Source organism: Rattus norvegicus, chromosome 2 (genome assembly GCF_036323735.1).
Source record: "Rattus norvegicus strain BN/NHsdMcwi chromosome 2, GRCr8, whole genome shotgun sequence".
Classification (NCBI taxonomy): Eukaryota; Metazoa; Chordata; class Mammalia; order Rodentia; family Muridae; genus Rattus; species Rattus norvegicus.
The window spans coordinates 177,088,134-177,115,936 of NC_086020.1; the positions used below are offsets into that span (position 1 = coordinate 177,088,134).

Sequence of the window (27,803 nt, forward strand, 5' to 3'; positions counted from 1 at the left end):
AAGATGGTGGTTAGGGCACTGGAAGGCCTCCCTCTCTTCTGGTGGCTGGTGTGGGTGTGGGAAAGACAACGATAGCTGAGCTTGGCGTCTGTGACCTTTCTTTTAAGGTACCCTTCCCTAAGTCCATTGCTCGGCCGGTTTTTGTTGCATCAGACTTATTGCCTGGGTTGTGGGCAGCCAGAAGAAAAGGGGGGCATGGAGAACTTTGTGTCCTGCAGTACCCCAGGCTGCAGAGGTGAGTACCCCTATTCCTGAAGGATTCTTGGTACTTGAACATGATGATCAACCACAGTCCTTCCTTTAGGGAATTTTCCTGTACCGTTATATGTCTGTACCCCTCAATTACTATCGTCTCATTTACATAGCTCTATTACTATGCACCTTCTCATTTACATAGCTCTATACTATGCACCTTCTCATTTACATAGCTCTATTACTATGCACCTTCCGTTTACATAGCTCTATTGCTATGCATCTTCTCGTTTACATAGCTCTATTACTATGCACTGTCTCATTTACATAGCTCTATTACTATGCACATTCACATTTACATAGCTCTATTGCTATGCATCTTCTCGTTTACATAGCTCTATTACTATGCACTGTCTCATTTACATAGCTCTATTACTAAGAACCTTTTCATTTACATAGCTCTATTACTATGCACCTTCTCGTTTACATACAGCCTTCATTTAGCTCCTTTCCCCTATAATGTCCTCGATTCCCCTGGATGCAAGGGGTACTGCAGCAGCTCCCTAGTGGGTATACTTGACAAGGATGGTCCTTCCAGGCTGGGAAGGGGAGGTAAGGCCAAATACTAGGGAGCACAAGGTGTGAGGGGTTAGCTCAAGCCTCCTTCCCTCCTGGTCTCCTCTAGGTCTCTACTGCCCTACCTGTTTTCGTCTCCTGGACAACACCTGTTCTGTATGTGCGTCTCCCCTCTCCAACCAGGGGCGCCTAGACCTGGAGCTGTGAGTCAGGGATGGGGAGGCTGTAGTGTGTGGGGGTAGAGAGAATAGTGCCCTTCTTCCAGGATATCACTGACGTAGGCATTTCCAGAGACTCCAGTGATGAGGAGGGTCCTCAGCTATGGCTGGCTGCAGCTCGAAGAAGGGCCCCTGAGCAGGAGCTGGAACTTCGACAGCAGCTTCAGGAAGCACTAGGCACAAACCTTTCAGAGGAGCCTGGCTCCCAGCCTGAGAGCAGGAAGCAGGTGGGAACAGTACCTGTTCTGTCACATCTACATAGGCTGCCTCGATTCCGGGACAGGGATGGGAGGCAGAGGAGACTGAATTTCCTGAGAGTTTGTCCCCTTGCCCAGCAGTTTAAGCTTACAGTGTGTATAGTGGGGAGTGGTGTTTCAAACCCCCCATTCCTCTTCAAAAAAGAAAATAGAAACTTCTCAGAGCAGGGGGTAGAGTGACACATGATTAGTTCCAGGTCTAGGAAGGCACTGACAGGCAAATCTCTGTGAGTTCAAGGCCAGCCTGGTGTACACAGAGTTCCAGGACAGCCAGGCTATACAGAGAAGGCTTGTCTGGGGTTGGGGTGGGGCACAAAACAAAAACCCAAAACAAAACAAGCAAACATAACACTGACCAACCAACCGACCAACCGACCAACCAACCAACCAACCAACCAACCAACCAACCAACCAACCAACCAACCAAAAAGACTTCACAGAAAAGGAGAGAAATGAGCTAGGGTTTGGGGAACCTGGTGGTTAGTCAAGCACATGCTAAGGGAGGCAAGGAAGTAGTGACCTTCTTTGAGTTTGGAGAATGCAAAATATTTGGGAGGGTAAATAAAGCCTAAAGGCATGTGTGTGCTTTGTGCTGGGTGTGGGACCTCCGCGTTAGGGGCAGGGTGTGAAGGACCTGGGAAAGCACTGGTCTCTGGAGGATCTCAGGTGGCTGAGGGATAAGTTTACATTGTCTGTTTTTGTTTTGGGATGTAGTCTGGATGGGTAGACCAGGCTGTCCTGGAACTCTGTGTAGACCAGCTGGCCTAGAACTTAAGAGAGATCTACCTGCTTTTACTGCCTCAGTGCTGGGATTAAAGGTGTAGGATCATCCCTGGCCTTGGCCTCAAATGTTTAGCAGTCCTTGCTGTTTGAATGCTGGCATTACACACACTGCTGTGTCTACTTCTGTTTTCTGTAGCCCTCTTCCTTTTTCCTCTTCTTCCTCCTTTGTGGTGCTAGGGGGTCTAACCCAGAGCCTTCCTTGCACGTGCAAGGTATGTGGCGACTTTTTTTTTTTTTTTTTTTTTTTTTTGAGACAGGGTCTCACTATGTAGCCCTGATTTGCCTGGAATTCCATTCTATGTAGATCAGGCTGGCCTTGAACTTTGATATGCATCTGCTTCAGTGGAATGCTGGGATTAAAGGTTTACTCTTATCATCAAGCCATTATCTCTCTCTCTCTCTCTCTCTCTTTCTCTCTCTCTCTCTCACACACACACACACACACACACACACACACACACACCATAGCCTAAGTTCTTTTTGTTTATTTATTGTTTGCTGACATTGAAATAGGATTTTTCTATGTAGCCAAGAATGGCCCAAAACCTTCCCTTCCCTAAGGCTAGGATTAGCTGGATATTTCACACCCTGCTCAAGCTTGTGGTCTTCAAAGATAAGTGGGTGTCTGTTGGGGGGAGGGAGAGAGGGCAGTTTGGTCTATATAGTGAGTTCCAGACCAGTAAGGTCTACATAGTGAGACCCTGGCTTAACAATCAAAGAAGTCTGAAGTTATTAAATGAGTTCCAGGCTAACCAGATCATTTTGGCAAGACCAGAGAGACAACAAGAAGGAATGAGGCTATGAAGAGGCAGCTTTGAGGTTGAGAGCAGTTGGTAGCCAGTGGTGACACTGACCTTTAATCCCAGCATTCAGCTGGGGAGGCAGAGGCAGATGGATAGATATCAAAGACCAGCCTGGTTTACAGTGAGTTCTGGGGCAGCCAAGTATACACAGAGAAACCCTGTCTCAAAAAACAAACAACCAAACCAAACCAAACCAAACCAAACCACTTGCCCTACTTTCACAGGGCCCAGGTTCAGTTCCCAGCACCCACCCACATTGCAACTAGCAAGTATCTGTAATTCCAGGGGGATCCAACACCATCCTCTGGGCTTTGTGGCCACTGGACATACATACAGTGCTCACACGCGTAAACAAGCAAAACATTCATATATGTAATGAAGATTCAGGGGCAGGGATGGCATTGTAGTTAGTACTTTCTATTTTTCCAAAGGACCTGAGTTCAATTCCTAGCACCCATGTTAAGGGGTGGGAACTCATAAGCAATCGTAACCCTGGCTCCGGGGGAATCGGTGAACAAGCACCCACCCACTTGGCAGATACTGATATAGACAGACAGACACGTACAATAAGAAGCTTTAAAGTAAGGGGACAGGTTGGGGATTTGGCTCAGTGGTAGAGCGCTTGCCTAGGAAGCGCAAGGTCCTGGGTTCGGTCCCCAGCCACAGAAAAAAAACAAAACAAAAAACAAACAAACAAACAATAAAGTAAGGGGACAGAGACATTGAATCTATTACTGGGAGCTACCATACAGGCTAAGGAGGCAGAAGAGCTGGGCGTGAAGCTGTAGTGTCTGAGAATGTTGGGTCTACACTTAGCCAAGGAGATGTCTGCAGAGGCTTCCAGCTCTAGCCACCCAGGGGGCGGGTGCAAAGGAGCTTAGCAGGGCTCTGCCCTGGAGGTGTCTCTTTAAGGCGCTGCCAACTTAAGAGAAATGGCCTCTGCAGTCCCCTTCTGTGGGAAGAAAGAGGGGGGCAGGGGCAGAACCCTAAAGAACTCAACTGCAGACCTGAGGGAAGAGGCTCAAGAGAACAGGAGAGCCTGGCCCATGAAAGGCAAACTGTGAGCCAGCAGGCTGGGACCGATGATCACTCCATAGGCGAGGGACCAGACAACTGGATGGTTTGTGGGAACCTTTCTTATGGTCTCAGGATAGCTAAAACTAGATCACAAAGCAACGGACAAAGAAGACTCAGAAATGGAGACTGGCTTCTAAAGAGGGAGATGTTTAGGCTCCCTTTAATACAATTTTTGCAATTAAAAAAAGGGCTTAATTACTTAATGAGGCAGGGCTTTACTATGTAGCTCCTGGTTGCCCCAACATTGGGGCTGGCCTTGAATTCATAGAGAACTGCCTGCCTTTGCCTTCCTAGTCTTACTATGTGGTCCAGGCTGGCCTTGAACTTATAACCCTTCTCCCCCAGTCTCCATAGAATGGAACTTATGCGCTACCATGCTTGGCTCTAAAAAAGGAAGCCTGATGATAAAGAATTGGCTTTGCCTACAAGATGCACAGCACCAAAAGATGTTTCCACATCCCAGTGCATTTAGGAGATGGGAGAGAGAGATTGAGGTCTATGAATGCAGGTAGTTAGAATGCAAGCTCAATCTCCAGCCCTGGACTACTGTACCAGAGGAAGAGATTGGCCAGGTGACTAAGGATAAGGTAGTGTCAGAGAGGCTGCTCTGAGACTGAAGAACAGAGACCCTTCTAAACAGATGTGAGCCTGCTCCAGCCTCAATTTCTCTAGGGAGTAGGCGGCAAGGACACCTGCTGAAACCAGAGAGGTGGCTGGGAGTGGCGGACGGTTTTCAGAGTGGGTGGTAGAGGACGAAATGACTGCCGTGGGGAAGAGTGTGCAAAGAAGCTGGCCCTGGGAGGCTGAGGGATTTCCAGGTGGAGTGAAGGGCAGATGATAAGTGAAGCCTTTGTTCTTGGTCAGGGTTTTTTTTGTTTGTTTTCCTTTGGTGACCGGGTCTCAGTATTGTAGGCCAGGTTGGTTTGAAATATGTAGAGACTGTCCTATCTTGGCTTTCTGAAGGCTGATTCCATTGTTTTCCCTTGCAAATATGGTAGCCACAAGTTTGAGAGTTGAAGTCTGGCTGGTTGGAGGGTGGATATTCCATCTGCTGTGTTCTCATTAAAAGCATTGGCCAAGGAGGGATGGCTGAGATTTCATCGCAGCACTTGGTGGGCAGAGGCAGGCGGATCTCAGAATTCGAGACCAGTCTGGTCTACAGGGACAGGGCTACACAGAAAAACCCTGTCTCAAAAAAACAGAAACAAACAAAAACGGAGGCAGAAAGGAAAGGAAGAACAGGGGTAGATGCCAGGAGGGCAGCTGCTAGGGCCTGAGCGGAACAATGGTAAGGTTAGGTTTTGAGCTCACTGGTCCTTCCTCTCCTCCCAGTGACCAGGACAAAGACATAAACTCAAAGGAAGCATCCACAGCATCTCCCGGAAGATCATCAGGTTTTTTGAGGTCCCCCCTATCCCCCAGAAACCACTTCAGAAATCCATTATCCCCAAAGAAGCCCCTCTCCAGCCCCAGAACCTCCGGATCCCTCCCACTTACCCCCAAATAAAGGAAGCAAAAGTGGACACACATGAATCTTAAATTATTATTATTTCTTCCTGTCACTTACACCCGAGGCAGGGGGAGGGGGCAAGGGTAGATGAAGGGAATGGTAGGGGGAATGCTTTCCCCCACTAAGGCACTGAGTGGGAAAGCCACAAGGAGAGAGAGTGGAGGCCACTGTCCCCACTCTCTGGGACTTAGCCCCAGGTTTCTCCAGCCGCGGGCTCCCCTATCACCTGAAATGCTAAGATGAGGCCCAGGGCACCTGACCTCCCTCCTAATATATTACATCACTTTTTAAATAGATACAGGGACTGGTCCCGCCACCCCTCCCTGTGTGACCCCTCCCCACTGTTGGGGGTACCTGGGCAGCTGTGCAAATGGGCATGGAGGTGCGTGGGGAGAGGAGAGCACCGGGCCCCTGAACCTGCCCCTTTCCAGGAGGGGGAAGGGCCACTAGGCCAAAGGGTTAAATAGTGCAAGGCAGAGCCCAGGCCGCAATGGGGGTCCAGCACCCAGCGAGGAAGGGGTGAGGTGAAGATTCTTCCCCACCCCGGGGAAAATTGATAGTTAAAAATGTGAAATTGAATTTCAATAAGACCATCAGAAGAGGCTATGTACAGAACGGGGGTGGACTCAATCCTAAGAGTGCTAGGCAAGGTCTGAGGAAAGGTTCCCTTTCCCCTAGGTCTGCTCCGCAGCGCACTTCTCCCAGGGGCAAGTGAGTTGCCTAGCCACTGTGTTGGCAAGGGGGCACCCGCTCACAGGCCAGGATGGCTAAGTGTGACGCCAGCTCACTGAAAGTGATCGCTGGGGGGGGGCGCTCGCCCTTACAGGGCATGGCCACCAGATGGCACTAGCGTGCCCGCTCCCCACAAGGCTACCTCAACCCCTCACCCCATCCCACACCCAGCGCCCGCCAGCCCAGGGGCGGCGTGAGTCAGGGGCAGCAAGCAGCAGAGGCGGCTCCGGCTTGCACCTGGGCGGGGAGGTAGGGAGGAGAAGAGGGTAAGACGCCCGGCCCGCCCTGCCCTCTGGCCCCAGGGAGGGAGCGCCAGGAACAAGACATTCCCTGCCCCAGGACGCGGGAGGGGAGAGGTGGAGATCTCCCTTAGCTGGGCGGAGCCCTTCTGCTACCCTCAGGGGCGGGCGAGCCAATCAGGCCACCCTGCCCTCTTCTTCTCCAGGACCCCATGACTCAGCGTTGGAACTGGGTGGAGGGGGACTGGGATGGCTCCGTCCTTACAGGCCCAGTCCCCCGCCACCCTAGTCTTTCAAGCCTCCACCTTGTTTCCCCCTCATACCCTTCCTTTGCCACCCCCCTTTGCATAATTTACGGCCAGGAAAAAGGAACAGAAACCAGGAAGGAGGGGTCTCGGAAGGGAGGGGCAGTCCACCCCCTCACACAGCCAAATCCCAGGGGGCATGGGAGTAGGGCAAGGCTTTGGTCCCAAGCCCCAGCCTCCTAGAAACCCGCATAGCCGAAGTGGGACCCCACAAATCAGAGATAGATTATTGCTTCAATTCCCCAGTAGTGGCTGGGGGCAGGGACTCCACCTTTACTGTGTGTGTGTGTGTATATATATATATGTGCAGAGTGTGTGTGTGACGCACACACATACATATATACACACACACACACACACACACACACACACACATATATTTCATGTTTAACTCCTTGGGTGATTACCCCAATCAAGAGAGCTTGTGCCCCAAAAACCTCAGCTTGGAACTGGAATGAAAGCTCTGGGGGAAGGGCCTTGATTTTGATGCCAACAAGGTTCAGCATCCCTGACCCCAATACCACTTGTTTTATGTGTTCCCCACTGCTTGTCATGGTGTCCCAGGCCTTGTGCTGTCCCAGCCTGGCCATTCATCTCTCTTTTTAAGAGGACTCCATGGCACTTTCGGCCTGTGGTGTGGTAGGTGTCCCTTCCTCCTCCTCTTCCTCGGGGGGCCCTTGTGTAGTGACTGGGGGTCCCGTGGTGGCCGACTGCTCCCAGAATCGAGCCAAAGAGAGGCGGAAGGTGTCCAGGTGGCCGTTGGAGAGGTCAAGGCCGGCAGGGGATGAGGTGGTGGTGGAGGGCGGTGGGTAGTGAGGCGGTGCATCATCCTTGCGGCGCCTTCGGGTACGCACCTCCAGGCAGTTCTGACCCTTGAGATGGCGCTGCAGGTGGTCCTCCTTGGCGAAAGCCTTGTGGCACAGGTGGCACTCATAGGGCCGGTCCCCAGTGTGCAGATGCATGTGGTTCTTGAGGTCGTAGCTATGCAGGAAGCGGGCTGGGCAGTGTGGGCATGAGTAAGGACGTTCTCCTGTGTGCTTCCGCATGTGGATCTTCAGCTTGTCATTCCTAGTACAAGCAGGGCAAAGGGTAGACATTCAGAATGCGGGACAGGATCCCCAGCCCATCCTAGCCACACCCCCAGGCCTTGACCCACTGGTTCCTCGAGGTTGTTTCCCCCATCTGCCCCAGGAGACCCTTTTTGATTGGCCCTTAGCTCAATGGGCCCCGGCACCATGAGCTCCTCTGCTTCCAGTTCAATCTTCTTGGGCACTAGTCCACCTCCAATCGTGCCCTTGCTTGCCTTGCTTGTCTCTTTTGGCCTCCCACCTCGTTCTAGGAAGCCACCAGAGAGCTGGCCCCCACTAGAATCGTCTACCTTCACTCAGGTCTCATAGCCACCCTCAGCCCATTCTGGGCCACCCACCGGGTGCTCACCTGGTGAAGCGGACGCCGCAGACCTCACAGGCAAAGGGCTTCTCACCAGTATGGGTCCTCATATGTCGAGGCAGTTTGCCTGCCCCATGGATTATCTTGTGACAGACCGGGCACTCTTGGGGCATCTGTGAACGGCGTTTACGCACCAGCTTGTCTTGGCCATCCAGGCCCGGTGCCAGGGCGTCCTGGTGCAGCGAACTTAGATAAGCCATCAGGTCAGGATCGATGGGGTCCTCATCTGAGCCCAGCTCCTCTGGTGATAGCGAGGGCTCATTGCTCTGTGCTAGCCCATAGGCTGGGGGGTATACCAGCTCCTCCTCCTCTTCCTCACCTTCAAAGACTTCATAGTTCAGGGGCCCCTCGGCAGGTGAGGTGGCGCCTGCGGGAGGACTATAGTTGTCTCCAAGCCCACTGCCCCCACTGTTGCCCACTCTACCAACCATCTCTTCTTCTTCATAGGCCAAGGGGTGGGTGAGTACTGTGGGGGCCTCGGGGACCAGATGGTTCGCTCGGGCCCCTTTGGTTTGAAGAAAAGCTTTTCGGGGTTTGCGGCTGCGGCGGGCAACAGGTCGAGGTGGCGGCGGCGGCGGTGGTAGGAGGGGCACCTGTGGAGGGCTGTCTTCACCATTGGGCATTCCTGAGGTTGAGGCTGTGGTAGTGGCAGTGGCAAAAGCCTCCAGGTACTGTCGGGCTCGCTCACAGTCATCCTCATCTGGGCTAGGGGCTTCTAGCCCACTGCCTTGTAGAATCTCCATGCAAGCAGCGATGACACATGGAATTTCCAGTAGCCGAGCAGCTTGGAGTACAGCCGGCATATTGGCGCTGCTGGTGGTCAGTGTGGCTGTGTAGGCAAACTCGAGCAGGGCACCAAGGGCCTCTGGCCCTACAAAGTCCAGCTCACACACACCGGCCCCTGCTCCTCCAGCAGCTGTCCCACCACCCCCTGTTCCCATAACAGTCCCCCCTCCCCCCTCCGTAAAGAGCTTCTTGAAGTAGTGGCTACAGGCAGCCAGCACAGCCCTGTGGGTTCGGTACTCAAGACCCTGCGTCCTGATGGTGAGGTCACACAGATGGCCCAGCTGGCGCTGCTCATTCAGGCAGCTCAGGAGCTCACTGCTGTGGTCTGGGAATGGAATTCCAATCAGGTCATCCTCAGGGCTCCCCATCTTCTCCTGCAGGATTCAAATAGAGGGTGAGGTTAAGAGTACTTATCCTGGTATGGGGGGTAGGGGCTGGGAACCCCTTCTAGGGTTGGCTAACACATTGAAGGAGGGCCACATGCTTCTGGATACTTTTCTAAATGCTTGTCAGCATCCCGTACCCTCCCCAATGTGACTACCTTCTATGTCATGCACAAGGAAACTGCGGTCCGGACAGATGAAGCAGCTGGCTGTCCAGGTGAAGTGCCCGGTGAGCAGGGTCACTCCGAGTCAGCAGACCCAGACCACCTTCCTGAGTCTCACACTGCTCTAGCCTGCTTCTGCAGTCCTGCCTTCCTGTGACTCTCTGGACAGGTTTCCGTCTCCCCGTCCCCATTCCCTCATCCCTTTAGAAGAAGCACTGGACCAGGACGCAAGATCCTGGAGTCCTGGTTTAGGCTTCAAGAAAAACTGACTAAAGGACCCATGCTTGGCGTCTGAAAAAATGAACAATGGAGTGTGCTGGAGCCTCCCCGTAGCTCCGGGAGAGGTCAGGCCAGGTTGGGTTTTGTTGCAAGTATAGTACACCCAACAAACAAAAGGAGCCATCCTCTTCCCCTTCGTGCCCCTCCCTAAGCTACATTCCCCCTGCTACCAAAAGTTAACCTTTCCTTCGAGATCCCCGCTCCCCACATCCTCCCTCCCTCGTGGGCCAAGGAACAGCTACCCTATGCTGGGGTGTCATTGGGCAGGTACTTCCTGCACCCCCACAGATAAGCATCACTGTCAAAAAAACTAAGTCCCACCCCTCCCCTCCCCACTTAAACTATCCTCCTCCCCCCCCTCTCTCCCTCCCTCTTCTCCTCCCCTCTCCATTCCAGGGGAGCATGCCTCTCCTCTCCAGAGGCCACAGATAGTCTACCTTAGATTGTTTCCCTGCAGGGCCCAGCACTTGTGAGGCAGAGGCAGAGGCACGCGGATCTCTGAGTTCAAGGTCAGTTTGGTCTACATAGTTAAGTCCCAGGACAACCAGGGCCATGTCAAACAAACAAAAACCAAAAACAGCCAACAAACTAACCAACCAGCCCCCAAACCCAAACCAAAAACAAACCACAGAAACAAACCCGGGGCTGGGAAGTGGAGCTGCAAAGGCTCCGCCGGAGCCGTCAGTCCCGGCCGTCAGTCCTGTGGCTCTGTCTAGAGCTACTAAGAGACTGGAATAGCTCTGGGCTCTGGAGTCAGCCAGGCTTGAGTTTGAATTCTTAGCTTCATGATCTTAAGCAAGTGATTTTATCTCTGAGCCTCTTTCCTCATCTGTAATACTGGGTAATTCCAGCTGACTGCAGGGGTTGTGGCGAGGGGTAAATCAGGCCAGGTGTGGTATGATACCTAACACACACACACAGTAGGGGCTCAGTCAGTATTCTGGCCGCAGGGCAGATTCCAGTGCACACCACACATGGCCTCAGCTGAGAAAACTACTAGGAGACAAGGCTGCTTCTTCCCTCCCTGAATGTACCCTGAGGGGGCCAGGTTACTAGGGACCTGCTTGACCTTGGACAAGTCATTTCCTTTCAGAGGCCTATTCCTCCTCAACTGCAATAAGAAAGGCTAGTCAGACGATCCTTAGGGTAAGTCCGGCTGACTAACCCTGGCCATCTATGGGAAAGCGTTGTGGGGGACAGGGGTGTAAGTCAGGAGCACATATTTCCTCTGTAGGACACAACACTGTCACAGTGGCCTACCTGCTGGCCACCTTCCCTACAAAGCCAGAGCGCCTGCATGGGAGGAACACTGAGTGAATGCTATCCACTTGTCTGGAAGCTACACCTGGGAATCCTCACATAGTTCACCTGTTCCCACTTTAACTTCCCAAACCACTTCCCTCCCCCGGGGAAGGGGGTGTGGGGGGGAGAGCAGTCTGGGAGTCCGCTCCTCTCCCAGTACTTTACATATGGTACAAGAGGCAAATGGCCCCAGAACTTAAGAACAAGTAAAAATCAGGTGGGCAGCAGTGGGCACCCTCCAGGGTCCAAGTGTTCATCTTAAAGGGTAGCTATCCTTGTTACCCATTGGCTGAGAGCTGGGTACCCGGAGGCACGTGCCTCACCCTCCTTTCCTACCTACCCCACCCATTCCCGTTGGTAAACCTGCCTCCTTTCTCCCAGCCCAGGGCTGATCTCTGTGGCAACTTGGTTCGGCAGGTGTACTGTACCAATTGGCTGATCTTGCTGTCAGGCCACAGGCTCAGAGTAGTTCACTACCAGCTCACACAGGGCTTGGGCAAGGGTGGGTGTTTTAACTCCTTCGGCCCAAATCCAATGCCCATGGCCACAAGGTATCGAGGAAGGACTAGAGACGCAGATGGCAGACAGGACAGGAGAGGGTGTTCTGGGAAATCCCCTAGTCCTGGCACCTATACGACTGAGGTGCCACCTGGAACTACGATAGTGCCAACCAGGCCAAGGGGGCACTCCTAGCCCTATCATATGGGAGGAGTTGGTGGGGTGGAGGCCTCCCCTTCTTTCTGCCAGGGTGGGGCACTGGTGCCAGTATGCCCACCCCACCTTGGGCACCCTTCCCACATCTGTATCCCAGAGGGCCCAGTCTCCTGACGCCCCATGTAGGCCGCCCATCCCCACCCAGCCTGGCATGCCCCCTCTTGCTAAGACCTTGTGGGCATGGGTGTGTGTGGTAGTTGGGGGGGCAGCTATGCCAGGGAACCAGGCAAGGTCTGTTTGGTCTGTTTGCCTGGTAGGGGAAAGAACTGGGGGCCCCGCCCCATCACTCCCCTCTTTCTCGACACCACCCCCCCAGGCTCCCCTCATTGTCAGGCCGGCTAGACCGGCCAAGCCAGTGGGCAGCTTTCTTGAAACCGGGCCCTGTGTCAAGCCTGCACCATCTTTGGTTGGGGAAAACTCGGGTTGACTATGGATGAGAGTCCCGATCATGATCACCTACCCCAGTACCTAAAGGCACCTGCCAGACGGTGTCCACCATCAAACCACCAAGAGGTGGAAGCACAGGCTGACTTAGACAAAGGCAACAAGAACCTTCCAGGTGCTGACCTTAGGCAGCTTCCACACTAGGGCTGAGGGGCTCGAGAGCCAACCCTGCTGGCCTGAGCCAGCTGAAGGGCAGGCATAGGAGGCCCTGAATGGGGCAGCTGAGTAAAGCTGGCCCCCCTTCTCCCCACCTTGGGGATTAGGGACTGAGGCTTAGTGTGGGGGGCAGCCAGTAGAAGCAGGATTAGTGGCGTAGAAAATAGATGTGGGTGCACAGAGCACCCCCTCCGCCCATTCCAAGGCCCCTTCTCCCAGCTCTGCCAGGGAGCCAGAGTGGTGCCTGGCCCAGCTTTTTCTGGAGCAGTAGCTTGGAGGCCGAGAGGGCAAGTGCCAGGTTGAAACACCTTCCTGCTAGGGATGACTGAGACCCAAGGCAATGCCCAGTGCTCCTGGTGCCTGGGCTGGTCACCCCTCCCCCTCCTTTCTCCTTTCTGCCCCCACCCCCCACCCCAGCTCCAGCCTCAGGTTCTCTTCCTGTTTTTTTGGAACCCAGTTTGCACGAAGCTGGGGCTCTGGCCTGTGGCTGGACCAGAAGGCTAGGGAAATTGGACAGCCAATCCAAAGTCCTCAGGGACCCAGGAATCCTTAGCCCATGGTTCCCTCCATCCTCTCTCAAGACTTCTGGGGCCAGAGAACCACAGTTATCTGAACTGTCCAGTCTCAGGCAGGTGAGGTGGCCAAGCCACATGTCACTAGAGGATTGGGAGAGTCTCCACAGAGGGGGCCAAAAGACAGGTCCTGGGTGCAGGGATGCCTAAGACACTTACGGAGCCTTCCCCTCCAGCCCCTCTAAACTACAAGCCTTCCCCATCCCCCATGTGACGCTTCCCCCCTCCTAACCTCACCACCCCCAGCACTCACACTTCCTGGGGGCCGAGGCGGGGAAGAGAGACCGCAAGCCACGAAGGGGGAAGGAGGCGAGGGGAGCCGGCTGCTTCCCGGTGCCGTGGGGGTTAAGCTCCCACCAAGTCCCCCATCCTGGTGTAGGGGCTCTAGACTGAGGGACACCACAGCTGCTCCTCTGTATTTTCTTTCTGTAACATCAACTCTAGCACACAGCTCTTTATAGCCCATCAAGGAGAATGGAGCAAGATAAAGATGGCGGAGAAAGGAACGGGGCACCGCTTTTCCAGCCTCATCTCACCACCTCTGGGAACCCTAGCTCATCGGCTGCCCCTTACTTTTAGGCTTTTGCTTGGACTTCTCTTCTTCTTTCTAACTCTTTCCTACCTTCTGTGGGCCTTGTCTTCCCAGCACAAGATTGAACCTTGGTTCCCTTCCTGAGCCCTTCCAGCTCTCCACCATATGACCGCTCCACCGTGCCCGTCCCTGGGACTTCTACTAGGAAGCATTGCCACCACACAGGGTTTCTCTCCCTCTTCCCATTACTTCCCTCACCGAAACATCTCCTAAGCCTCAACATTTACCATGCTCCAAGCATCCCTCCACGCCGCCATGGAGAAGAGAGGTCAGAGGAACTGAATCAAGACCAGGGCTTGTTCTGCAAGGCCTGGTCTTATGAAGAGATGGCTGGGTTTCGGGGACCCATACCTGCTTTTTTGGAGGAAGCAGAGGACTAAAACTTGGGAGCCGCTTGGAGAAAAGAGGGGGCAGAAATGGGGTGTGCAGAGAGAGCGGATGTGGGGTAAGGGGGATAGTGAGTGCCTCTCTGCCTGTCAGAGTTTCCAGCCCTGAAGCTGCTGGACTTTCCCTAGAGTGCCCACCCGGAGCCAGGTAACTATTTGCTTGGACAGGCCCTGGTCAGCAGGGTTCCCAGCAGTCTGACTGGGCAGTACCAGCTCTCCTTAGGGCTAAGGAGACTGCACAAAGTGCCAGGGTCTACCTTGTATCCCCCTCCCCCCAGCCATGTCTTTGGCTGGGTAGCCAAGCTGGCTGGTAACCCCACACCCGCTTAGCCGCAGGCAGAAACCTGAGCCCCCCCAAGCCCCAGAAGACACCCCATCTGGGTCCCCGGAGCCCAGCTCCCTGCCAGCCTGTCCAACCTCCTGGCCGGGCCCAGCAAGCACAGCTTCCGTAGGACCCTTCTGCCTTCTGTCCTCTTGGATCCCTTAGACTCTGAAGGCCGCCCCACACTCCAGCACCTCAGCTCCTCTGTTCCCTAAAGCCTCCAGTGAAATCTGGGCACCCTCTTCCTAGCCTATTTTTTCAGTACTTCTCTAACCCTTGGCCAATTCAAGGCCTCCGAGCCTCCCCTGGGGCCTGACCTCCTGAGCCAGAGCTGGGCCTACTCACCTGAACGCTGAGGGGCCTTGCCGGCAACTCCTCCTGGCCCCTGGGGGCAGCACGTTGGGAGGGGTGGAGGAGGGATAACTGGGGGGGGGGTAGGGTAACTGTTCCCCACTCCAGCTCCCTCCTTCAAAGGGGCCGCCCACGACCTGGCCCAGCCCCTCCCCCTACAGCCTTAACCCTCTTGGTGCTGCCCCCTCCCCCCTGCTTGGAGGGAGGGGTTACAAAAGGACTGGCAGCGTGGGAGAGGGCCCCAGAGTCTCTGCCTGCAGTGCCCAAAGCCCCAGCTGTCCCCACCCCCGCCTGTCCTTACTCAGTCCTAAAAGGGGAAAAAGGTGAGGGTAGGAAAGGTAGGCGGCCCAGTCCAGGAGGACAGAGGTGAGGAGGAGCGATGGGAGAGGTTGTTGGAGGTGGGACCAGGAGAAGGAAGAAGGGAGGGGAGGGGACAGAAGATAGCCTTGGCCAAATTGGGAGGAGGGGAACTCTGGACAGTCAGTGCCAGGGGTGACAGGTGCCTAGGTCCCAGCCCCTCAAGGTATGTGGGATTAGGGGAACTTTAGAGACCCCTCAGACCCAAGTAAGCTCTGGCCCCGTTCTGGGAGCTGTCCGGATTCTCTTCACCTTGTACCAGGCTGGGGCCCTCAGGGGCTGGGCAAGGCGGCACCCGCCCTCCTCATAGCCTCACCCCAAACCCACTCACATACCACAGTTCCTCGCCAGGGCGCCAGCCCTGCCAACCAGGCCAGGGGGCAGCACTCATGCCAGACCCCAGTGACCAGGGGGACAGAGCTGGCCAAGGAGGGGTAGACATATTGGGGGAGCTGTAGGCACCGAAAGAGGAAGGAGCTGGGAGGGGGCATCTGCTGGGAAGCTCCTTGCCCCACCCCTTGCGCAAGCTACTGCTACCCTGGCTGGTTGGGTGGGACCCGCCTGGGCCTCAGGGGGCAACTCAGGAAAGCTCTGAGATGAACTGGGTGGGCCACCAAATGTCATGAAACTCCTGGGATTTCTTATTCTTGGAATGAAAGGTACCCCAATATCCTCTAAGCAGTAGGCCATCCTGCTGGGCTCAGAGAGAATGGCAGAAATGTCCCTGAAGATACCCCCTCCCTGCTACCCCCAACAGCTGCTGGCTCGGTGCCGCTGGCCTGCTGCTCCTCACCGGCTCCCGGCCTGGCTGGCAGCTACCCACCAGGATGCTGGCAGTCCTGCCCGCCTCTCCCTCCTACCCCCTGCTCGCAGTGCCCTATGCCAACTGTGGGCCTGGGGTGGGGGAGGGTCATTTCTGTGCCCTGGTGCCAGGCAGGCGGGCCCGGGCCCCTGAGGTCCTATAGATAAGCCCCAAGCCCCTGTCCTTAAGCCACCTCCTTAAGAGGAAGCATATTGCCTAGGACTGATACAGAGAATGGCTAGGCCTATGAGCAGTTACTGAAGGATCCACACCCCAAGGTGGGGACCAGTCTCTCCTGTCACCAGGTGCCAAGCTCCCAGCAATCCCCTTACAAATGCTTGGGCACCAAAGTCCCTGCGATTCCTAAGATCTCTAGTCTAATGCCTATAGCCTGTGAGGGAGTAGGGTGGGGCTGCTCCTTGCCCTTTGATCCCCATAAAGGGAGGGAACTAGCCTGGAGGGCAGGGGGCAGGGAAGGAGTTCATGGGGCCCCTCATTTCCCCTGCCAGGGGCATCAGGGCAGGGTGTGGGCATCTCTTGGGTGGGGCTCATCCTAAGGTGAGGATGGGTAGTATGTCTCAGCAATGAGAGATGGATATCAATACATGGTGTCATGTGGGAATGCAGTAACAAGAACACAGTAAGGAGAATAGAGGGTCTCTATGTTGCAACCCACTCCAGTACTGACTTTTACCCTTACCCAGAACACTCTTAGACTCCGTCAAACCGAGAGCTCAAGGACTACAACTCCCAGTGTGCACCACAACTGCTTTGCATGTGCTCTGGGAGTTGTAGTTCCCTTAAGAAGCTCTGGGTTCTCTTTCCAAGAGCTTAGCTGGTAGGTTAGAGAAAGAATGGTCACAGACCTCTTTAAGTTGAACACTAAGAAAAGTAAGACAGGTTAGTAGGTCCATGATGGAGAGAGAAGACCCCCTTACTCCAGGCAAAGAGGAAAGAAAGGAGGAAGGAAGGAGGAGAGGATGTCTGTTGAAAGGGGTATATGGTTGGGGAGGAGCTGGGGGGGGGGGGGAGTGGAAACAGGAAGGAAACTAAAGCCAGAGACATGAAGTCGAAAGCAAGGTCTTGGGGGAGCCCCACTCTGAGGTGTGGCAGAGACTGGGAAGGCATTTCTCCTACCATTCTGGTGACCTGCAAAGGTTTAGGAAGAATTAGTGATGCTAAGTGCTAACCAATGTGTGTGTGTGTGTGTGTGTGTGTGTGTGTGTGAGACTAGCTCCATTTGTTTGCCATCAAACCTCTTTTGCCAAGGGTCCCCTCAAAGTCTGGATGTGGTATAGGTGTTTGCAGGTCAGGAACCTCTGAGGTACTAGGAAGGCTAAAAGACAGAGGAAGAGTTTGGGGCAAGGAAGGGCTCAGGCTGATGGTGAGCACAGCAGAGGGAGGCAGGTATTAGGGTTAGGTCCAGGTGTGAGGCCAAGCAAGAGCAGGCCAGAAACAGCTAAAGGGTCCCTGTCTCACCCTGCTTCCTACCCATCCCAGGCGGTGGGCCAGAAAGAAGGAAACCTTCTTTGGCCTCACTGAGGCATTTACTAAAGGTACCTGGACTAGCAGCCTGTGAACATAAAAGATATGGCACCTCAGGAAGCCAGAAGGTGGCTGGGTGTCTTTCCCTGGTGGGGATGGAGGTCAGAAATGGGTAACAGACCTACTTTGAGAACACTTTTTCTGGGGTTCCTTAAGTTCTGGGACAAATGCTGACAGGCCACAAGGTTATTGTCCAGGCCTTAGCTTGGCTAGTGGTGGTGGGAATGGGGTCTTTCTTGACCCTTTGGTTCTTGATGGTGGATCAGTCATTCTATCCCTTCTCCTCATTCCCCCAGGCCCGCATTGGCACCTGGCCACTTGTGGGTTGGCAGGACTGGAGGGGGTGGGGGGGCAGCAAGGCAACTTCAAACTGTCCGGGCAAAACGTCAAGTTTACTCACGAGTTTACTCAGCAGCAGGAGGGGGAAGAGGACAGACAGAGCAGGCACACCCCATGCCAGGGTCCTATCCATCTGCCTGTCTCCACCTTCCTCCCCCACCCTCCTTTTTAGCCCTAGGCCAAAACAGGCACAAGCCCCAAGGCCTGGTGGCAAGGCTGTCTTAACTCTCAGGAAGGTCAGAGAGCCAAGCAGGCTGGAGGCAGGAAGCCCTGAAGCAGGCCCAGAGGCTTCTATCAGAGGGCAGTGCCCTGCCTGAAGCCCATTTACTCCCCAGCTTAGGTCTTTGGCCTTGGGCCAAAGGAACTGGGTCTCTCTCAGCCATCAAGAGGAGGGCCTTTCCTCCTCCACCTGGGCAGTCTGCTGGCCTAGTAAGTTCTGATCACCAAATGTCCACTCTTGGGCTGGGCCTCAGGTACCAACACCATGCCATTCAGGATCCCATTCATCTTAGCCTTGGCTGGGAATGGGGGGCTAACACTCTATCTGACCTACTTCCCTTTCCTCCCCACCTGTTTTCACTCTCAGCTTCTCTCCCCAAGCCTTCACTGTCCCCACCCCAGAGGTGCTCCACCCCCCCATGCCTGCTGGGTCCCCTCCCCCACTCTTCCCCAGGGTGCCAAGTGCAAGCACACAAAGGGCCCGATGGTGCATTGTTAGCCCAGCCCCCGCTGCCCGCCGCGCCCTCCTGGGGCAGGCACTAGGCCAAGGAGGAGCTGGGGGCGGTGGGTGCCAGGGGGCACCATGGCGAAGGGGTAAGAGGACAGCACCTGTCTCCCAGACACCGGGGTTGTAGCACCTGGACTGAGTAGTAGTGAGAGGGCCCCATTAGAGCAGGCCTGTCTCCTTGACACCTGAGCCTAGTGGGCACTGCTTGCTTTCTTCCCAAGAGCCCCTTTCGGATGGTATTAACCCCTTCCTGACCCCAAGCTGGGGATGGTGGTACCCAAGGGAGGGGGACAGTGTCTGGGGGTGTCAGCAGGCAACAGCGTGCCTACAGCAACCATGTAATAGGCACGCTGGGGGAGCTGGGGTCCCGGGGGCCAGGGACAGGAGGCACTGGCAGAGATTTCTTCTTGTTTCATCAGCTGCTCCAGGGGGAGCCCCCTGTCCTTCTCCCCAGTTACCACGAAGGAGGAACACTACCATCCAAACCAAGTCAGAAATATACCCTTCTGCTGCCCAGCACAATACTTCTTATGCCCAGTATCTCCTCCCAATCTAATGTCCACTCTATGCCAGCTCCATAAACAGTGCCAGGAGGGTACAGGGGTGACCAAACCAGTTGGTGTGTGTGGGGTAGCAAAAACGCAACCCATAATCCTCCAGGCCTTAGCGCCCCCCCACCAAAACACACACTGCCCCAGGGAACAGAGAGTTCCTATCTTGGTTTATTTAACTCCTCACTTCCCAATCTGTCTCCCCCTAACCCTTGATAAACGGTCCCCTCCTCTAGGAATAAGTTGGGGGAAGGAGAAATAGCTGCGCTGACTCATTCCCATTCTCAGCTGCAGCTAGGGGTCTCCAAGGCATTCGGGCGGGGGTCAATTCAAGAACGCCCTCCACCTGGCCCGGAAGCCAGGACAGCTTGCCGGTCTCCCCCTCTCCCCAGCACCCACTTCCGGTGTCCCAAACTAGGTCAGCAGTGCTCGTTTCCTGTGGGTCAGCTAGCACCGGCGCCTCTGCCCCTCCCCTGCTCCGGACCCAGGCTCCCCGCCTTACCCCCCGCCCCCCCAGGGCGCCCCGAGGTCTCACCACGTCTCAGCCGCCCTTTGATACATGGGGGTTGTGCGGGGCGGGGGGCAGGGGACCCGCCCTCTCTCCAAACACTAGCAGGGCCGGGGCGCCTGGGCAGGCACGTGTCCGGGCACAACCCGCTGCCCACGCTGCCCCCCCCGCACCCCCCCCCGCTCTGGCCAGGACACGTCGCTCTCTTACTTGGGTGGGGTGGGAGGAGGGGAGAGAAAGCTGGGAATGGAAAGAGCGCCCCCCGCCCCTTTGAATGGCCAACCTCAGCCCGCGGTGCGCACTAGGTTTCGACCACACAGCGACCCCCACTCTGCTTAGGGCAGGTGCGCCGGCGCCGGCGGCAAGACCGCTGGTAGGTCGAGTTCTTATCACCCAGCCGCGCACAGGAGTTGTAAGAGCAAAAGCTGACTTTGAAAAGGTGGCGGTGGGCCTGCGGCTTGAGAGAAGGGAATGTGATTGCGGGGCGGGAGGGGCAGAGGAGGGTCGTTCTGCTGAGCCGTACTACCACTGGAGAGACGACGCGGCTCTGGAAGCGCAAGAAACCGAATAGTCCAGCCGGTGACTTTCCCCCAAGCCGCGGTTCCTCCCGCCGCCCCCAACCCGCCATGCCACTGGCCTGTGTCCAGCCTACCGTGCCAGGGGGGCGCGGAGCTGGGTGGGTGGGTGGGGACACGCGTTGTCCTAGTTAAAGTCCGTCAGGGTTTTTATTCCCCCATTCGGTCGAGTCTGGGGTCTCTCCCTAAAGTCACAAAGGCGACTGGGGGGAAGTTCAGTGCAGCTTACCCTCTTTCCATCCCGTAGCTCACAGTCTGTCTGATATTAGAAGTGCAAAGAAAGTTTCTGGAGACCCTCCGCTCAGAGTTGGGGGGAGGCCATAGTTCTCTACCTTTCCTCCAAGTTAAAACCAATTCCAAAGACCCAAAAAAGCTACAGGGAATGCGACTGGTTGAAATCTGGTGTGTGTGTGTGTGTGTGTGTGTGTGTGTGTGTGTGTGTGTGTGTACAGGGGTCTCACAGGACGCACGAAGGACACTGCAGTAGGCTCGAGTCTAGTGGACCCCGTGCCAAGGGACAAAAGTGGGGTTCACTTACCTCTCAGCCGTCGGGTCCGCTCGCTGGTGTTGCAGAGGCACTGAGTGTAGGAAGAACCGCGTTCCCCGCCAGGCTGGGGGGCTTGGGGCCCTGCTCCGGTCCTGGTCAGAAGGCCGCGGTCAGTGGCTCGCTGCTCGTTGCTGGGGGGCTCCTCCTCCGCCACCCTTTGCCTCCTCCTGCTGCCCGCCCCCCCTTGGCCGCGGAGAGCCGTACATTCACCTGGCTCCCACTCGCCCCCCCCAGGGCCCGCCTCACCTGTCCTGCTGTCTCACCTGTCCTCTCTCTTGCTTTCCCCCCATCCCTCCCCTCCCTCCCCCCGCCCCTGCCACCCCCAAACTCCCCCCCCACCCTTAGCAACACCCTCTGTCACTTCCTGGTTTTTCATCCGCCCCCCCCAGGCACCCCCTCCCTCCGCCCAATAAGGACATAAACTTCCACCTCTTCCAACAGCTAGTTCCAGCAAGGAGCATGTGGGTCTCTCCCTTCTTTTCGCCCCCTTTCTCCGAGCTTTTGCTTCGCTCCCTACGCCTTTCCCACCCTTTTCCTTTCCCTTCTTCCCTTCAATCTCCCTTCACCTGCCGCGATCCCTCTCCCTCTCTGCTTTCTACCACTATCTCCTCCAGTCCACCTTAACTGGAGCTCCGCCTCCGACCCCCGTCCAGCCCTCTGCTGCTGCCCAGCTCCACCCACTGCACGCCACCGCCCTGCCCACCCATTGGCCTGAACACCCGCCTATCCCAAGTGGGACGCGCCTAAGGTTCATCCAGGGAGGGGTGGAGCCTGGGGCTGGCCAGAAACCAGAAGGGGAGGGAGGCCGAAGACAGTGTCCGCAGTGGCCAGGGAATGGAGCAGCCCCCTCAGGGACTTCCTCTCCTTCAAGAGGGGCTTCTGTGGGGTCACCACCTGGGGAGGGAAGGGTAGGAGAGGTTACGGATACGCTGCTGGGGATGAAAACCTAGAATTTAAAAAGTGGGGTCCCGCCGAGGGGTTTTAACCAGGTCAGAGCCCCAGGAGGGAAGGGAGAAAGCCTCTAGACATTGAGCTGCAACTTCTTGACCCATCCCTCCCCCTCAGAAGGAGCGGGGGAGTTAAGGCTGCGGGCACTCAGTGTCCCTCCCCACGCGTGACGGCGCCCCGCGGGGAGGGAACAGTGCCCCGGGCAAGGAGCCTCTGCGCTCTAGCCAGTGCCCGTTGCTGCCTTGGCATTTTCAAAGGGGAGGGACTGAGACTGGGAAGGGGGAGGTGCGCTCTCTCTCGGGCTCAGGCGCTCTGCCTTCAACCCGCCGGTACTTTGGAGAAACTGAGACTCTACAGTGGAGGGGTCTTGGCGCAGATTCACTCAGACCCCCAGGTGACGATAGAGTCCTGGGTGTTTTAGGGTGTTTGCTTAAGTGGATTTGGGAAGAACCGGTATTTAAGTGCCCGTCCAACAGAGAATGGTAGCCTCTGAGGGACTCTTACAACTGGGCTGACCATGCTATGTACCCCAAAAGGGTCCCTCCCACTGGTTTCAAACGGAATCAGATCTCGCTCTCTAGGGCCAGGTTCTGCTCTCTGCTGCTGGCTAGGCCGAACCGGGTCGGACTTGTTCTCTTTCCCCAGCCCCCTCCGCAGGGGGCCTCCCTCCCTTTCCAGCAGGTGGCTCCGCAGGACACCAGCTCAACCTGTTGGACCACAATGGGCGGTGCCAGGGGGGCCCTGGCCCTCACCCGGGCTGACCCGGGATCCCCAAGCAGGGGGAGGGGTGGAGTCGGTCCTCCCTCCTTCTCCTTCTCCCCCTGACGTGACTCAGCCTCGAGGCCGCTGCTCTGCCCCTCAGCCAGGGGCGGAAAGTGTGAGACGCCCCGGAGGGCTCAAGCCAAACCAAACAGCCCCCCACCCCAGACATTATCTCACTGGAGAATTAGGGGGGCAATAGGGACCAGTGGCTAGCACGAAGAACTCTGGCTCAAGCAATCCGGTCCGGGTTTTCCTATCGTTTCTGTCCCGCTTTCCCCCGCCCCCCACACCAGCACGCTCTAGGTCAAGTCTGATCTTTGCTCCAGGTTTTCTTAGCGGCCCCGCAGGACTGTTTCTTGTCGGAAGGATTCCGAGCTTGAAGTGTCTGGACTAGGGTTTTTCCCTTCCTTCTGCTGTCAGGGTTTCGCTGACCAGGGAGGGAATAAGCCGTACCGAAGCAAGGCAGCAGTGCTAGACACCTAAGTAGAGGGGAGACTGTTTCCACGAGAAGGGTACAAGACCTAGGAAAAGGATTTGGGGGAAGGTAGGAAAGGGGCCCAGAAGAGCGAGGGTCTTGTCACTAGCTGTTTAGGGACGTAGACACGAACTGCTCTGCTGTGTCACCCCTGCCTCTGGAATTGAGTCTGGCTAGACACAACCCGGATCTTTCTGCGGCTGGATTATCATTCTCCAGTACTCCTGGAAATCTACTGTTAGTTCTTCAGTGGCTCTTTTCCATTCCATGTTTTTCTTTTTCTTGTGGTACAAATAGTTTCCTTTCATATTGGGGAAACACCGACTTGAAATTTCTGTCTACTGCCCTCCCCCCAATTTTAGGTCGTAACTACCAAACCAGAGACAGAGGCCAAGAAGTGCTGGTGGGACCCTGTCCCCTTATGGGGAATCTGGCATCGCCCCTCACCCCCATATCAATCCCCCCTATATACCTGAGCTGGAACTGGAAGGCAAGTGTGGGTTTACAGGGGCTTCCTGGTGAGCGTCCCTTATCCTCACATTCAGACTTAAATCTTCAGGCAACTTTCTAGATTCTAGACTTTAATGTACAAGGAAAGTAGGTGAATAAATTCCCCGAGAATGAGGTGTTTGCCCTGAGAAGGATAAAAGCCCCAGCAAGGACTTTATACCTAAAGCTGGGGACAGGCTGGCTGGTCCAAGTACACAGAGAGTGGCTGTGGAGCCGCTTCAAGTTTGCAGAGTCCTGGAGGAAGTGTGCGGCTGGAGGCGAGGCTTTCCATGTCCGGGTCCTAAACTGAGTCTGGGGGCCTGCTTCTGGTGGGGCGCTGAGCTGAAAGCAGAGCCTCGGTCTGCTCCCCCGCCCCTTTCCCGCGGCTGCCTCCGCTTCCCTCGAAAAACCCGCCGCCCAGGAAACCGCTGGGGGCGCTCAGACCGCAGCCCCCTCCCTCCCGCCGCCCCCCAGAACCCCTACCGCGACCGCCCAACCCACCTGAAGAGGCGGTGGCTGCCAGGGGTACTCCCTCCCGCCGACTCCCCCCACACCTGCGGGTAGCACTATTTATAACTGCGCGCCTATTCTGGGCCTCTCGACTGGAGCCCGCTATGCGCAGGGCTAATCGCCGCTGGGATCTCTGCGCCCCCCAGGGCCGGGGGAGGTAAATTTAGCTTCAGGAAGCTCCGGGGAACATTTTCCAAAACTCCAGGTCCCAGACAGGCAAAACAGAAACCCTCTGCGCGTAGCCTGCTTCCTACTCGCCACTAGGTGGCGCAAGGCTCCTAAACCCAGTTAAGGGTTTTAGGGTAGCGGTTCTTCAGAGATAGGTAAGGAGCTGTGGATAGCTACTGATTCAAATGGATATATTTTAGGAGGCTGGGAAAAGACGCTCAAGTCTGAGAGCCACGGGGAAAAGGGGCAAGGCTTCTCCTTAGGGATGGGAAAATAACTCGTACGTAAATGAAATGCAAATGAGGGTGTTGTTCCTTGTGCCTAGGGGTGTCTGTCCCCTGGTGTCTGATCGCCTCTGTCAACTGTGAAAGTGTGGGACTGTCCCCCTTGGCTCTCAGACTCATTTTACTGTGATTTCTTACCTCTTTGTGCTCCACCCCCAACTCTTTTCTCACATTGTACCCAGATTCTACTTGGAATGTAATCTACAGAAATTTTGGATAGGTTTTTCTTTTGCTGTGATACTTGAAGGTCACCTGTTGGTCTAGTCAGCTCCTTTCAACTCCAACTAGTCTCCTACCGATTATGCCTGCTAGAGGGCTTCAAGGAGCCAGGGGTAGGCAGTAACTCCCCTTTCTGTCTTATCTTGCTTCTCTACCCACACTATCCCACACATGAGTTCCTGAAGCAACAGTTTGAGTGTTTAAGACCTGAGTAGCTCTTTTTGGGAGAAAGCATTGAGAGACACTGCTGCATTTCCTTTTCTCTTCTAGGAAAATGGGAGAGTCGTTGGTAAGGAAAACTATATTCTAGTCAAAAGGTGTTTAGATGAGACTTTAAGTTGATCCGAAGAGCAAAGGACACAGTGATCTTGGAGCTCTGACAGGAATCAGGTGCAGCTTAGGAGGGATGCCTCTGCCTCCTGGCCCATTAAACTCTCTTTTTTGGTTTGTCAAGACAGGATTTCTCTGTGTAGCTCTAGCTGTCCTGGAACTCACTTTGTAGACTAGATTGGTCTCCAACTCACAGAGATCTGCCTGTCTCTCTGCCCCCTGAATGCTGGGATTAAAGAATATTGGGATTAAAGGCTATCCCGCTACCGCCTGGCTCAATTAAACCATTCCTATCAGAAGAGGAAGGAAGGTTAATGAGGAACCTGGTTTTGATTTTTCTTTTCTTTTCTGGACAGGAGTCTTACTTTATTGCCCATGCTGTTCTCCAGCTCCTGGGTTCAACCCTCCCAGAATAGAAGAGGAAATAGGTGTGTGCTACCAGCCTGGCAGGCCCTAAAGGCCCTAAAGTCGAGATCTGAAAAGCTCTCACTGAGTGTCTGTTCTACTAGAGTGTTGTTCTTCTGACCTTGTGATGAATCACTTCACCTTTTTGGGACCTGTTTATTCAAATTAATGTGATATAATTCCCTTTAATGTTATCTTGCCTACTTTTGTTCTCTGTGTGTATGTGTGTGTGGGTTTTGTTTGTTGTTTGGTTCTGAGATAAGGTTTCACCATTTACTCAAGCCCGCCTACTTTTGAAGTTTACTTTTCCCCCTGAGCACACAGACACTCAGGTGTGGAGGTCAGAGGACGGCTTGCAGGACTTGGTTCTCTCTTTCCGTCGTGTGCCCTGGGGATTGGAGTGATCAGGCTTGACCGCACGCACCTTTATCTACTGAGTCATCTTGCCAACCCTGAAGTGTAATTTTTAAAAAAATCCTTAAGCCAGGTACTCAGGCAGAGACAGGCAACCTTTATGAGCTGGAGGCTGGCCTCATAGACATGATGAGTGGGACAAAGCTACACAGTGAGACTCTTTTTTTTTTTTTTTTTTTTTTTGGTTAGTTTGGGGCTCAGCAGTTAAGAGTACTGGCTGTCCTTCCAGAGGTCCTGAGTTCAAATCCATAACAACCACATGGTGGCTCACAACCATCTGTAATTGGGGTCTGATACCCTCTTCTGGTGTGTCTGAAGAAAGCATACGCACATACATAAATAAAATATTACTTTGCTTTTTCGAAACTGGGCCACTCTTTAGCCCAGGCTAATTTTGAACTTACTATATAGCTCAGGCTAGCCCCAAACTGGAGGTAACCTCTTGTCTTCACCTCCCAGGTACTGGATTCTAAACATGAGCACTACCCCCTGCCTGAAGTATCGGTAGGGAGAAGGATCACAGCATGATCTCGGCTAGGAAGTTTCCAGGCTGTGTGACATGTCTTCCCCTGTGACAGCTTCTTCCAGCTGCAGCTCCCCTTGAGCCTCTTTCCGTCCACCAGCTCCCCACTACCTGTCCCCACCACAGCATGCAGCTCTCGGCTCTGCATCCTCTGTGTACCACTCACTTCCCTTTCCAGACATCCTCTCCTCTGGCAAAAGCCTTTGTGCCAGACCTCAGACTCTGGGATCAACTTCTACTGCTCAGCTTAGTGCGAGTAAGACTTTGAGTAAAAGAAGGTAGCAAGCATGGGCTGAATTAGGGAGCAGCAAGTGCTGGCCAGGCAGAGTGCAGACTCAGGAAAAAGGAGAGCCCAGGTTCAAAGAGAAGGTAGGATCTCTGCCCGAACTCCAGCTTCTCCCTACCTGTGCCAGACCTTTCTGCGGTGTTCTGGGGCAAAGGGGGGTAGGGTGGGGGTCAGAAGCAGCCAGGCAGCAGTTCTGACCTGTAATATGCAGGTGTTTAGAGGAGCAGATATGGTGGTGGCTCATCCTTATAATCCCAGGACTGGGGAAGCTGAGGCAGGAGGATTGCCACAAATTCAAGGGCAGCTATGACTCCTGATTCTAAAATCAAACCAATGAGCTGGGCATGGTGACACACATGTTTAATCCCAGCACTTAGGAGGTAGAAGCAAGTAGATCTGTGAGTTCCAGGACAGCCTTGTCTATACAGTGAGTTCTAGGATAGCCAGGGCTACACAGAGAAACTGTGTCTCAAAAAACCAAAACAAACCAAAAGTCAAACCGAAGAAAGAAAAGGGTGTACTAGTTTAAAAAAAAAAAAAAAAAAAAAAGCAGGCAACTTGGAAAGTCTCAAAGGGAAAAAGGAAGGAAGCATTAAGCACTAAATGTACTGTTAAGATATCCTATGCAAAGCTCACAGAAAATGCAAGGGGCCAACCAGTAAACATGTCCAGTCCAAAGCCAGTCATGGTGGTATGGAGTTAGCATTTCAAGATTAGCCTGGGCTACATAGTAAGACCTTGTCTCAAAAGAACCAAACTAACCATAAACCACACAGAGAATCCAGTCCATTCTCTGTTCTAGGAGAGCCACTAGCCTATAGCCTGCATCCCTCTACTACTTCCTAATGGGCCTTATATCTTGTGCTTACTCCCTAAAGTGCATCCTCAAATGAGCTCATGTTCAGCACCTTGCTTTACCTCTCCATTCTGCCCTGTACAAAAGCTCAAGTTACAGAGTCTGTAGAGATGGCTCAGTGGTCAAGAGCGCATACAGCTCCTCAAGAGGATCTGAGCTTGATTCTCTGCACTTCGGGCAGCTCTGCCTGCAAGTCCAGTTCCAGGAGGAGCCAGTGCTTCTAGCACCCACACACGATACACATAATTAAAAACAAGTCCGCAAAGGCTCCAGTTCTAACTTATCCTTCATGGCTTGGCTCCTGTTTATCCAACACACCCAGACCAGTATACAGTAAAGTTATATTTTTGGAATGATAGAGATGTCATCTTTATGTACATTATGTACATAATGGGGGCTTGGAGAAACTGTTGCTATTAGAATTTCTTGTTGTTGTTTTCTGTTTGTTGAGTCAGGGTTTCACTCTAGCCCAGACTGACCTAGAACTTGAGGCAATCTTCTTGTCTCGGCCTTCCAGATGCTTGGATTATAGATAAGAGCCACTACCCAGCATGGTTGGAATTCTTTACTTTAGTCGTACATTGTCATGTG

At 54.4% G+C, this 27,803-nt stretch overlaps 2 protein-coding genes across 15 annotated transcripts in view; one reads left to right on the top strand and one right to left on the bottom strand.

The window, feature by feature from the left end:
* Positions 1–5,433, top strand: part of Dcst2 (DC-STAMP domain containing 2) — a 13,993-nt gene extending 8,560 nt beyond the window's left edge. For 5 of the 9 annotated variants that reach the window (XM_008761239.3, XM_039103768.2, XM_039103766.2 and 2 more), the window contains 3 exons: positions 108–235; positions 878–971; positions 5,239–5,433. In XM_008761239.3, coding sequence (XP_008759461.1) covers positions 108–235; positions 878–971; positions 5,239–5,413 — 397 coding nt within the window. In that variant the 3' untranslated portion in view covers positions 5,414–5,433. Of the gene's footprint in view, positions 1–107; positions 236–877; positions 972–1,059; positions 1,214–5,238 lie in introns of all 9 variants that reach the window. The other 4 variants (XM_008761240.3, XM_063282720.1, XM_063282718.1 and 1 more) reach the window with 1 other exon arrangement.
* A 2-nt stretch (positions 5,434–5,435) lies between these two features.
* Zbtb7b (zinc finger and BTB domain containing 7B) lies at positions 5,436–23,761 on the bottom strand. 6 transcript variants are annotated; one of them, XM_008761136.4, is made up of 5 exons: positions 23,719–23,761; positions 20,973–21,437; positions 20,535–20,635; positions 8,130–9,301; positions 5,436–7,760 (listed from the first exon to the last, which is right to left on the bottom strand). In XM_008761136.4, exons 4-5 carry the CDS (start codon positions 9,293–9,295, stop codon positions 7,295–7,297), a joined length of 1,632 nt encoding a protein of 543 aa, XP_008759358.1. In that variant the 5' UTR covers positions 9,296–9,301; positions 20,535–20,635; positions 20,973–21,437; positions 23,719–23,761; the 3' UTR covers positions 5,436–7,294. The 6 variants fall into 6 exon arrangements, with proteins under 6 accessions (XP_008759358.1, XP_006232676.1, XP_008759359.1 ...); XM_006232614.5 differs by lacking the exons at positions 20,973–21,437; positions 23,719–23,761 and adding an exon at positions 20,807–20,843; XM_008761137.4 differs by lacking the exons at positions 20,973–21,437; positions 23,719–23,761 and adding an exon at positions 20,790–20,840.
* Positions 23,762–27,803: the final 4,042 nt, after the last annotated feature.